This window comes from Festucalex cinctus, chromosome 2 (assembly GCF_051991245.1).
Source record: "Festucalex cinctus isolate MCC-2025b chromosome 2, RoL_Fcin_1.0, whole genome shotgun sequence".
In the NCBI taxonomy this organism is placed as follows: Eukaryota; Metazoa; Chordata; class Actinopteri; order Syngnathiformes; family Syngnathidae; genus Festucalex; species Festucalex cinctus.
The window spans coordinates 533,221-545,942 of record NC_135412.1 but is presented as its reverse complement, the minus strand read 5'-3'; the positions used below and the strand labels follow the sequence as shown (position 1 = coordinate 545,942).

Sequence of the window (12,722 nt, the reverse complement as noted above, 5' to 3'; positions counted from 1 at the left end):
TGTCCACATTCTGATCCAAAGCAAAAGTGAAATGGTAATAAGATGACGTTTTTTAATTCATGTCACATGTTCACAAATGTGATCTTGACGCAGACAGCCGAAAGTGGAGGAAAACATTTTTGCTTCTGCCACTGAAATGTCTTCATTCATGAGGCATCATCAACACAAATGTTACTATTTTAGTTGGAACTTGTTTCTTTGTATATCTAGAAAATGTCTATGAATCCAATTTATTGTTAGTAATGGTTGCGTTTGTCTTTTCAACCCTTGCACCCAATTGTCACCTGGGCCTTAGTTTGGACATCGCATAGCCTCGATGTGTTCTTCATACAAATATTTACTGTAATCATGAATCGAATATGTAAGTGATCATTTCAAATTCAATGCTGCCGTATACAGAGGAACTCCTGAATCGTCTTTTTGAATGTAAACTTGTAGATAGATGATGAAGCCGTTGGCTCAGGCAACTTTTATACAAATATCATATTTAAGAGCTAAAGCAAAGGCTTTTGAAGACCGATGTTATTGAAAAAGAGATTCAATTAAAATCTTCTGTGAGATGTTACTAGTGCAAAAAGTCGGTGTTTGCTCTAAGTTTGTTTATCATGCCTGCGGCATTTTAACTTAGCTGTCAAAATTAAATAAAACATGATAAACAAAACATGATCTTATTGTTCCCATATTCATCTTTGCTGGCGTTTTATTAATCTCTGTGAATTTTTCGAAACAGCTTTCAAGAGAAATTATGCATTTTAGGGGTACCCCAGACTTACTTTTTTTTTAGCATTCTTTTCTCGTTGTTTTTTTTCCTTTTTTTTTTCTCCTCATTTCTATTTAGAATTGGACTCGGCTGATAAATGTCGCCTAATCAGAAACTGCATGTTTTTACTATTTTTGTATGTGAATTATTTAAAATTTGAGGGCTGGGATGCAAAATGTCCTCCAATTCTGGAATGACACTCGTACGTACATAAAAGGTGAGTTTATGTGTTGTATTGTATTAATTGAACAGACAATGTAACTTTTTAAGGTTCTTGATCGCATGACTTGATGCGTGACATCACGTGTCACCTGGAAACCAAATCATCCGCATGCGTTGCTTTCGATGGGCTTCAGTTAGTGAAAAGTCACAAAGAGTCAACAGAAGACGCTCAACAGCCTCGCACTCATTTAGCATCTTCGGCTGATACACAAAAATGGAATTTCTATTCCAAGCTACTCATACCAATGTATAATTATTACGCATCTCTTTTCATTCAATTTACTCAATATCAAGCATCATGAAATGTAATAAATAAAATTGCTTGTCATCTTTTTTTTTTTTTTTTTTTCTTGCTTTATGTGATAGTGTAAGTGATGTGCATCACTTTTCATATTTGTCAATGAGTTGTTTTTTTTGAAAGCTGGGAAGTGTCGTTGTTGTTTTGGCGGCTTGATAGCAAGGTATGCCTTTGAATTTGAAAATGAAAAAAATCATGGATGGGTGGATAATAACCAATGCTTGTTTCTTAAGGGAAGGCGTGGCTAATTGATAATACTCCCGCGCTAACTTGGGCTGAGTGCCACATAGGCGCGTTTATGGTTCATGGCAGTTTCTCACGTGACGTCAGACCCAGCAGTTTTATACGATGGATAATTGATTTGATAGTTTTTTGTTTTTGTTTTGACATTCATTGTGAAAAGGAGTGGTCGTTCGTTTCTTAATGAAAGATTAGGCCAAAACATTTCATTGTTTTGTGAGTTGTACCAACTTGGTAACAACCCGTTTGTGTGTCAAAATAAATGATTGGCATCGAAAAAAACAGTTACTGTTATAATATCGAATTGTGTCATCAGTAGACTGTGACAATATGCTCTTGTATGTTTGGCCAACCCTTTTTTGACAGAGACTCTTAAATATCGAGTGGAGGTGGAGCTTGAAACGACAATGGAGAAGCACAAGAATTTGAAGGACGCGCTGAAGGCAGGCCAGATCTTGGTAACAGGTGAAGTACCGAAATAATCCACACGGTGGTGTGCTGTCAAACAGAAGCAATAATGTTCTGTTTTGAAACTGCTTGCATGATGTTCTTGATTCCCGAAAATTGTGTTGTCCCCCTCTAAAATATCTCAAAGTGGATTTCCGTGATCAGAACAGTTTATGGTAATGACAAACAGATAAGTAGGTTGACTATGAAGCTACTCATACAGTAAATGATATTTTGTTATGTCGATGTTTTCATAGTTAAGGTGTTGAGATCCTTTGTACATTCATGTCAATTCAGCCAGAGGTGGACATTGGAAATTTCAAATATTTTATGACAAACCATCATGTTAACCATCATCATGACTTAAGCCAAACAGAATTTCAGAACTGCTGAACTTACTGTTTTTAGAGTTTTTTTTTATAAAATTCATTTGTTTAAATCTAAGAAACACTGCAGTGCAGATATCATGCTGCGAAGAATGCAAACAATCAAAATAGCCAATCAGAGATAAGAAGCAAGGAAGACGATACAATATGAACATGCCCTTTTCTCCAAATTCACAAAATCGCCTAGCATTACATTTTAATTCCATTTCAATTAACACATTTTTTTTTTTCATGGCTGTCACTGTCTACCGTTTTATTTCAGATGTATTTTGTTTTTTTGTTTTGTTTTCACCCAGAGCTAACCTCAAGCTAGGCTAACAGTCAAAATAGGCTATATTGTGGTTTTGTGGGCCTAAAGATATAATGTTAAACTTGGTTCATCATAGGCCACATCGGTAAACCCTTATACAGCAATTGCATAATCACAAGCGGTGTAACGGAATGTCAAACATCACAGTTTAGGATGAGTACAGTCAATGGATTAAAAACCTAAAAAAAATGCACACAAAACATCTCTTCCTGAGATTAATGTGACCTTTAGCCTGTACAAGTTTTTTAATCTTTCTGAGAGGGGTCGTAAAAAGAAAAGTCCCCTCCATAAAACTTAATCACAGCCAATAACAACTGGCAACAAAAGTAAATACACTCCGAAGTGAAAATGGCCAAACTGAAATCATGTAAAGATGTAAGGGGAAAAAAATATATTGACAAAAATATGAGGGGTGGCCTCATGTTTATGAGATTCTGGCGACCAGTCCAGGGTAAAGATAAACAGTACAGAAAATAGATTAGAGCAGATGATGTTCAACCCAGAAGACAGTCTTGTATCATCTTCAAACATTCCAAATGCAAACGTTTGTTGGGCACAAAATAACACTGAACAACAAACAACATTCCCAAGTTTGTGCTTTTAGTCAAAGTGATCAATATTAGAGTGGAACGCTTCCAGTTCACCATCCCTCAAGTTGCACAAGTCATCAGAACAGCAAAATGACACAAACATGATTCCACGCGTGTCTCTAAAGCTCAAGTCAAACTGCGGCCCGGGGCCATTTGCGGCCCGCCATCTATTCTTTAGCGGCCCTCAGCATATGCAAAAAAATAAATACAAAAGACTTTTGACGCAGCCTGTTTTTCTAGATGCGCAAAGAAGCCATTTAAATCTAAAACAGAAATATTTCTTTTTCTAATTGAATTAAGTCAAATATTTCAGTTCCAGAAGTTTTCCTGCATGTTCCGCTGTCTGCGGCAAGGTCAAATTTGTGAACACGTCACATTCATAATTAACGAAGATCCTCAAGTGATTTCAAATGTGTCATTTTATTTTATTTTGACTACTCTTAATTGGATTCTGAATGTGGAGATTGGTTGAGAGAAGGGGCGGATCTATTCTTGTGGGTCACCCCAAAATCGAGAAAAATACCAAACTGTAGCTAAACTATAGTACATTATTCATCGAGTTATTAGTTTTAGCGTGTTTAATAAAGTCAGACAATTCCAAAATGTATGCGGCCCTCAAAGGAAAAAGTTTGGACATCCCTGCCCTAAAGGAATTTAACAAAGACTTGTTCACTTTTTTTTTTTTTTTTTCTAACTAGCCACTGTATCGCGTAAATGACGCATGATAGCGAGGAACATTTTGGAAGACGTCGAGTCCCCGTAACAGAATGTGGAGTCATCTGATATGAGATGCGATTTGAAAACAAAGTATGAAGCGAGCGGAGGGAGGCCATCGCGCTGCTCTGCTCTGCTCGGCTCTGCTGCAGTCGGACTTTCATCCCGAAGGTGCGCTCAAGTCACGCCGCACTGGCAGGATGAACTCCTCACCATGTCCGCTGCCGTTCAAGGTAAGATTGTTTTTGCTTGCTCGTCAACTCAATATTCTCAAGCGGTTGCGCTACATTCAGACGATAGAAAACGTTTTCTTTTTGTTGGTATCCCGACGGCTGCTTTCGATCCCACTCAGATGTTTCATGTCATGTTTCCCTGCTGTGTTCAGGTGTTGTGCGTGTTCTGCTCGGCCTTGTGCCTGCTCAGCGGGCCTCCCTGCTCAGAGGCAGCCAAACTTCGCTGCGGCTCGGAACTCCTCAACGACCTCCTGTTTGTGTGCGGGGATCGAGGAATCTACTTTGGTAAGTTGGTCCTCAGGTTTTGCCTTGCAGGGTTTTGCAGGCCACCGTTTGCAACTTGAGAGTTGGAATTACGATCCAATGCGTTTATGATTTACATATGCCTGAAACAGATTGTTTACTCAGCACTTGTCGTATATTTGATGTAAGGTCTTTACAGCGAGTTACAAGCCACAATTGCAAATGAGTTGCATGTCGGCTTTACGTCATCGTCCCTCAAGATGTATTGACTTTATGCCTTTTCAGTCTCTCCCATCGCCCCTATTAATATGAAGACTTGTTAAATGTTTGCCCTTTCACCCGATTGCCTTTCTCCCGTTGTGAGCGAGGCCGTCGTCTCCGTCTGGTATCAAAGTGCTTTTGGATCCTTCCAAACGGTGCGCAGGCAGTGCCACGTTTTGCGATAGCGTTTTTGTTGCCGCACTTGCTATCTGAGAGCAGCTTTGTTTTCATAGGAAGGTACGAGGGGGGGGAAACAGTGCTGGCTAACACTACTTGGACAGCAATAAACTGACTATGGAGCCCATTTGAAATGATCGGATTTGGATTTGGGTGCTTGTTGAATATTCAGTGTGACAACATCGAAATCATTTGATTGCTCATTTTGTGGGTTATTTATCAGAATGTTGGACTTGTCTAAAAATAAATCAATCGTAGCCAGTATCATGACAACATGCATTTGATTATTGCGCTACTCCTAAATTAGTCGAGTTCAGGGGTCAGCAACCTTTCCTGTCTTTAGAGCCATTTTATAGGCCAAATAAATAACAAAAAATGGGTCTGGATCTGCAAAACATTTGGAGTTTGTGTTAGTCGGATGTGCTGAAGGCTTCGAGCTGCATCACAACACCAAATATGACAGCAGCATCCAATACGGAGAGATTCATTTTTCTTCTACCTTTCGTCTTCCTTTTATGGAATTTTTTGGGGGATAATTTTTTTTTAAACTTTTACTTTCTGCACAATTTCTGACATTTTTGACAATTTTATGGACATATGGTCATTTTCTGCCTCTCTTCTTCGTTTTTTGGGACATTTTATGGCTATTTATTGACTTTTTTGTTGTTGTCAATTTTCTGACATTTTATGGAAATTTTCACGGTTCTTCTTTTTTTGGATAGTTTATAGTTACTTTTTGAATGTTTCATTTTCTGGCTTTTTTCCCCTTTTTTTCCCCCCTTTTTGCAATTCCAAATATATTACATGGTAATTTTCTGCCTTTCTTCTTTTCTTTTTTTTTTGAGGGGGGGACATTTTATGGTTACTTTTTGACATTGTCTGACTTTTTTTTTTTTTTTTTAATTCACTGACTTTTTCTATCCCCCCCAAATTTGGTGTCGATTTTCTGCTTTTCCTGTTCCTTTTTGGACATTTTTTGTGAACTTTTTCTGCATTTTGAACACCTTTTCCATCTACCTTTCATCTCTCTGGTTCTGAGCACATAAAAAACTGGACTCTGACGACTTCCTTGATGGCTTGTGTTTGTCTTATGGCAGGTAAAGGTACATGGTCTGGTTACGGTTCTCGGCCCCGGGGGAAGGGGATCGTGGACAGATGCTGCCGCTCAAACGGTTGCGACCTGCAACATCTGGAGATGTATTGCGCCAAGACAAAGGAGCAGCAGCAGCAAACGACAGCCTGGCCAAGCGCAAGCGCAAGCGTGGAAACGCTCACCAGCAAACCAACAAACGCGGTAAGAACATTGAAAAACATTCTTCTTGTCTAAAAAGTGAAGTACGTCTACCTCGCTGTTCTGAGGTACTCATCACCTCAAAGTCAGCCGGGATAGGCTCCAACACCCCTGCAATCCTAATGAAAAAAAAAAAATGGATGAATCCATATAACATGTTTGGGATCCTTTTGCAAGTACAATTGAAGGTTTCAATTCTGGCAAATTTTGTCAATGAGAATGAATGGAATAGTATTGCAAGGGCTGCAATCTATATTATATAACTTTATGTAATTATGTGGTTGGATGTGTCACATTGTGTGAAAGGTTATTAACTCTTTTACTGCCAGATGTTATCAAAGAACAACTTTGATATGACCAAGGCTTTGATCGTTGACGAAAAGAGATACAATGCTTCCATCTGCTGGCCGTAGTTTAGAGTGTTTTAGATTCCACAACCCATTGACCAGGCGGCGCTGCACATAGACGTTGCACTGAGAAAAAAAAATTGTTGACGGTATTTAACGTTTATGGCAATATACGTTGTGATTTTACTGATCGTTATTAAACGTTTTTGGCGGTCAAAGAGTTAATGAACTGAAGTACGATTTCAACATTATTTCAATAATTCATCTGCAGATTGCTTTGTTGATGAACAAATTAATCAGAGAAAAAAGAAAACAAAACATGATTTCGACCACATGATTTCAAATTGACAGTCTCAGAAAATTTGAATTTAAATTAATTATGACTGAGGTCGTGATTTGGTCTAACATGGCAGAAAATGGGCAAAAATGTTGATGATTGTTTTCCAAATGAAGACAACAAAGATGATCAGCCTGCTTTCATGGAGGACGACAGAAATCGGATAATATTGACTGCGGAAATTTCAAGGATTTAATCAAAAAAGGGCTCTAGATGATGAATAAATCAGCAAAATAATGATAAATTAATTTGACCACCCATTTCTTTCATAATGTTGAATGCGATTGTTGGCTTGTCTCAACTGTTCGTTTTTTGCTACGTTTATAAAACACATTATGAATCACTCACTAGCTAAGCAAATTTCACCACATTTTTAACATTTTTACATTGCGGCAAAGAAAATAAAGTGAAAGATGAGGATGATTTCCACTCCAAAAGTCCTGACCAGACTATAGAGGTGAGCAAAACGCATCTTTAATGACGTCTTGTATGTTGAAATGATCGTGTTGATGGAAAATTATCGTTTACTAGATAAAAGAATGTCAATACAGGCATGCAGCTAATAATACTGGAACTCAAGCATAACAAGCCATCAAATCAGTTCAGGTCAAACAACGTTTCAAGGACATCTGATGCTCGCTCGCTCGCTCGCTCGCTGCCTTCCACATCCACGTCCTTGAAACGTTTAAGTTTGGCTTATCGTTGTCTTGCAGGCGAATCGCTTCCAAGCGGGATTTCACAAAAGACTTTTACGGCATTTGGGGCCACCCGACAGTCCGAAGAGTTTAAGGAACAAAATCAAGCCGTCGTCGCGCAGGAAGATGAACCGACGGTACGCAAGAAGGGAGGCGGCCACGATAAACGCCATTTTGATGGCCTGAGTGAGTCAATCGATCGATCGATCGTACGATCGGCCTCATGTACACGACAGCGTCACTCTTTTGGACTGGTGGAAAATGCTGCTCTTTCTTTCAGATTTGACTTCACTTCAGTTACTGTATTTTCCGCACTATAAGGCGCACCTTCAATGAATGACATATTTTCAAACTTTTTCCATATCTAAGGCGCTACATTAGAGGCGGGGTTACGTTATGCATCCATTAGATGGTGCTGCGCTAAAGGGAATGTCAACAAAACAGTCAGATAGGTCAGTCAAACTTTATGAATAGATTACAAACCAACTTTTCTGACAACTCCAAAATGAATAAACAGCTGTTTTATTATTTTCTCTGAGCTAAAGTATTAGCATTAGCTAGCGATCCAAGATGGCGGGATCTCCGATCGTGGATTATAAGGCGCATGGTCAGCTTTTGAAAAAATTGAAGGCTTTTAGGTAAAATACGTTAGTTTCTTTTTCTGTTTTCTGTTAAATGCATTATGGGCAACTGCATATTAATTCCCATAGAAAGTAAAAACCAGCCAGAAATGTTCCACTTTGTCGTAGCTCAAAATGCTATTTGGCTTCTTTTCTTGTTTGTATGAAGGTGTGAAACCGCCAATGTTCAGTAAGTATATTCATAACATATATTTATAACATATTTTCCAGTATGTTCAAATGTATTTAAATCCGTTCAAACGTACTTGCAAATACGTTCTGAAACATACAAGTACTTAAATGCTACAAACATTGCATATTTTCCCACAATGCCACAGGGTTGACTTGCGCATGCGCCTTATGGGGGGAAAAAACCGGCAAACCTACAAAGTAATCATGCATTGCAGACATAATGATAAATCACTAACGTTGTGAATAAACAATGTTTTTGTTTTTGTTGTTGTTTTTGCTAATTTTTTTAACACGTTGGTATAATATGGGCCGAATACTAAAAAAAATTTTTTTTTAAATCACTTGTGCATGCTCAAGTAATATGAAAATATGCGATGTAGCATTTAGCCTACAAGTCCTTTTGAACGTATTTGCAAGTACGTTGAAACGTATTGAAATACGTCCTGGCAAATACGTATTTGGCTAAATGCTACAAACATAGTATATACTTCCATAATAGAGTATTACTTGCACATGCGTGAGTAAAAAAACATTTTTTGGCCCACATTACACCAATAAGTTTGAAAATTAAATAAAAACATTGTTTACTTTCAACATTTGTGATTTAATATTATGTCTGCAATGCATAATTTACTTTCTACGTTTGGTATTTTTTTCCCCCCCATAATGCACATGTGCAAGTAAATACCCCGTAGCATTGTGGGAAAATATGCAACGTTTGTATCGTTTGCATATGTTCAAACGTTCGAATGTACTCGCCAGTCAAGAATCGTTCGTCCGCACTTCACTAAGTTTGCAAATGTTCTTATTTTCTTGTTATTGCTGCTCTTTTCCGATTCCAATCTTTTACTTTTTATTTATGGCACATTTTTAAGTATTTTTCAAACATGTTTCATTTGTTTATTATTAAGACATGCACTTTTGATAACATTTTATTATTTTTTACATGATCTCAGATGTTTTATTTTATCATATTTTATTGTGTATTGTGAGCCCTTTTGTGTGTATTTAGTAGACCTTCTCATACGTTACATTTCTGTGTAGTTAGTATAAGACTATTTATTTCTGTTAGGCAAAATATAGTGTGACTGTTGAGAATAAAAAAAATGTTGATGTTAGTCATGTATTGATGTCATTCTTATCAACTAAAGAATTATTAACTGGATGAAAACAACGTGATTTAAAGATTTGTTTTTTTTAAACATCTTTTGAGCATGACAGATTCGGGTTTTTACTTTGCCGGCATTTCATAACAATTTATTGTTTACCACAACTTGACCTTCTGTTTTGACTTTGCGTCTCGGTGACACGGAAATCAGCCGATCATTTTCTACAAGATTTTTTATAAAGTTATCTCGTCCCTTCCCGACAGTTGAGAAGGACTTCTCAGCAAAGTTGTTTCGAAAGCAGCGATATTCGGAAAAACGATACAATTGTGGTGCACTTTTGTCTATTTCAGCTTGCAGTCAACAACTCAATTTTCAAGCCGAATATAACAAGAGTATTCAAATTGCATGGACAAGATTTCCCAGTTGTGAGGTTCAGAATTTGAATCTCTGACCACCCTGTGAGGCGTTTACGTGTTGCTTGCATTTTTGTCCACATTCCAAAACATAAAAATGTTCATTGAAGACTCGAAATTGACATATGAATGTTTAATTTATTTATTATTATTATTATTACTACATATTCTCAATGTGTCAGTTTGCAACACAAATGTTGAATTCACAACTTTAACTGTGAGCATTTGCAATCTTTGAAGGCCAAACCACACAAAGTGATGACACATGAAAGGTCAGATTAGAAATGCAGCACTTGCAAACTTTATTAGCGACGCAATCTTTGGATCAATTACAAACAAAGTGCTTAGCGCATCTGCTTCACATTTTGGATGCTTGGGGGTTTAAATCTGTGTTTGCAAGGATTTTCTAACTAAAAAAAAAAATCATGTTTGGAGACCAAATTGCCAATCTGTGCATGCACAAGCATTAAATAAAATCAAATAAGTCGATCATTCTCGGATCCGAAGTTTGAAGGTGCTGAGCTCCTGGCTAGACAAGATCAATTTCACTGTTTGATACATTTTAACGTCACATCATAGTTGTGATGACTGCGATTCTAAATTACACAGTTTTGTTTTTTGGTAACAAAGTAACCACATTGAACATTCACACGATATGTGATGCGGAAAACGAACTAACTTCACACTCACAATCCACATTCGACTTGGAACTTGAGAAGGAGATGATAAACCATAATAAAATTAACTGTAGAGTTTTTCTTTTCAGCCATTTTGTGGGTGTCTGTTTGAGCGTATATGCATTAATAATGACATTCATAAGCCATCAATGTCACTTTCATGCTTTCACATTTTGTCCGTCACAGCGAGGCGAGCGCGTCGTCGTCCACTTCTGTCGTGTCTGTGGCGTGCGTAGCACACAAAAAATGTTCTTATCTGCGGGATACACAAATGATTCAGGCAGTGGGAAAAAAAACACCTCCAAGCACCTGCTCGCTTTTCTTTCAACAACGTAACAGCAGATGAGTTGAAGCCGCCAAACGTGCAAAAAGGCAGCGAGGGACGCGTTGCGTTGGTCGGTCGACGCGTCTTCGTGCCGCTGCGATATCAGGGAACATTTTTGTGTTTGTTGCAACTGATTCGCTGCACCTGTTGGGCGGCTTCAGATGACGCTTGCGTTGTCTTGTCATGTCTGTGAGTGAAGAAATCCTGTTGTTGAAATGACACCAAAACAAAACAAAAAAAAGAGACTTCTCTCGATGACTCGTTAAAAGTTCTTTGGATAGTTCTTTTTATGTCAAGTTTTACGAAAACAAACTTTTCATCATGAAAACACAGCGGAACACTTGGTCAGCACATTTCAAAAGAATCCAGGTTAAAATCTTGAGTGAAACTTGAATTTTAACCTATAAAGGAAGCTTCCATCCATCCTTTGTTTTTTGTAATTTCACATGCTGAACATCAAGGTTACGCGAGTTCAGGGGTGTCCAAACTTTTTCCTCTGAGGGCCACATACAGAGAAATAGAAAGCGAAAAGTTATTTATGAACATATTCATTGCCAGACCAGCAAAAAATATGCATCATTTGACGTCTTTTTCCGTCAATGGCAGTGAATGATTTAAACATGGTAAAAATCAATGAAGCAATTATAAATTGTTGATATAATGTGCAGTTACTTATTGAAAACTGCTAACAGTCACAAGGCAAATAGTGACCCCTGTGTGCCACTATAATAATTACGCTCTCCACTGAGCAGCAGCTGAATCCCAACTTGACATTCTGAACCACAACAAGAACAATCGGTCGTCAACTCACCACACTTAACCATTAATGTGATGTTTTCACATTTTATTTGATTAATAATTAACCATGAATTAATGTGATGTTTTCACAAATTGGACGTTGACACTAAGAAACAAGTGGATGAAACTATTTTTATTTCTGGAACTGAATTATTAGCTGCACATTTGTGTCTTTGCATAGCTAGAAATGTTTAATCCACCCTCTTTTTTTTTTTTCTTTTAAACAGCATTGAAAAATGATTTTTAGTATTTGCCGCGGGCTGCCCAAAAATGTATGGCGGGCCGCAAATGGCCCGTAGTTTGGACACCCCTGCGCTAGTTACTCCAGCGTCATCCGACAAGGTGTCAAGCGATTCAAAAAATGAAAGTGACACTTGACTCATTGGGCCATTTTCAGCAGCAAAAAGTTAATATTTTGTCCAGAATAAATTTGGTAACGTCCACTTTTCACTCGCTGTGGACTGAAATTTGACTGTGTTAGCAACTGAACATGAGTGCTAACGAGCTATCTGCAATGTCATGTTGGAACTTTAACATGATGTGAAAACATTGTTTCATCAATGTAAAATCACAACAACAATATGTACGTCACAGATAAATTGAACATGTGGGACAAGGACTTTGTGATTAGATGTTGCGTGTTTGTTTGTGACCCGTTTGTCGGAGGTCCAGATTATGTGGCACGACGCCATCCGTGTTATTTGTATATTATATATATTATGTATATGATATTATATGATATGATAGCTGTATTATTTGAACGGGCTGATGAGCTCCAGACAACATCGCGTTCACTTGCAACTGTGTTTGATGGCGATGACGTCAGAGCCAGTCAAGTTCTTCCATGCCAAATTCACCTTTATGGACTTTCTTTGTCTAGTGGGGAAAACAGAAAATGATCTTTGCCAAACTATTCTCACAATTGTCCAAAATGTTTTATAAACACCAAATAACAATAAGTGTCACATTTCATTGACAGTGACAATAATTAGTTTTTTGTTTTTTTTAAATATAGTCTTAGTTCTATTATCTATAGT

General features: G+C 37.7%; 1 protein-coding gene across 1 annotated transcript; it reads left to right on the top strand.

Moving 5' to 3' along the window:
• The first annotated feature begins 1,941 nt into the window (after window positions 1-1,941).
• On the top strand, window positions 1,942-9,465 carry igf3 (insulin-like growth factor 3). Its single transcript, XM_077515207.1, has 5 exons — window positions 1,942-1,985; window positions 3,952-4,200; window positions 4,353-4,485; window positions 5,979-6,175; window positions 7,570-9,465. The coding sequence occupies exons 2-5, from the start codon at window positions 4,063-4,065 to the stop codon at window positions 7,735-7,737; spliced, it is 636 nt and encodes a 211-aa protein (XP_077371333.1). The 5' UTR covers window positions 1,942-1,985; window positions 3,952-4,062; the 3' UTR covers window positions 7,738-9,465.
• The last annotated feature ends 3,257 nt before the right edge of the window (window positions 9,466-12,722 follow it).

Bases quoted from the DNA above. Each gene is read 5' to 3' on its own strand.
- igf3 (XM_077515207.1), top strand. From the start codon at position 4,063: ATGAAGCGAGCGGAGGGAGGCCATCGCGCTGCTCTGCTCTGCTCGGCT. The intron at 4,201-4,352 runs GTAAGATTGTTT...TGCTGTGTTCAG, and splicing joins CATGTCCGCTGCCGTTCAAG to GTGTTGTGCGTGTTCTGCTC. The intron at 6,176-7,569 runs GTAAGAACATTG...GTTGTCTTGCAG, and splicing joins CCAGCAAACCAACAAACGCG to GCGAATCGCTTCCAAGCGGG.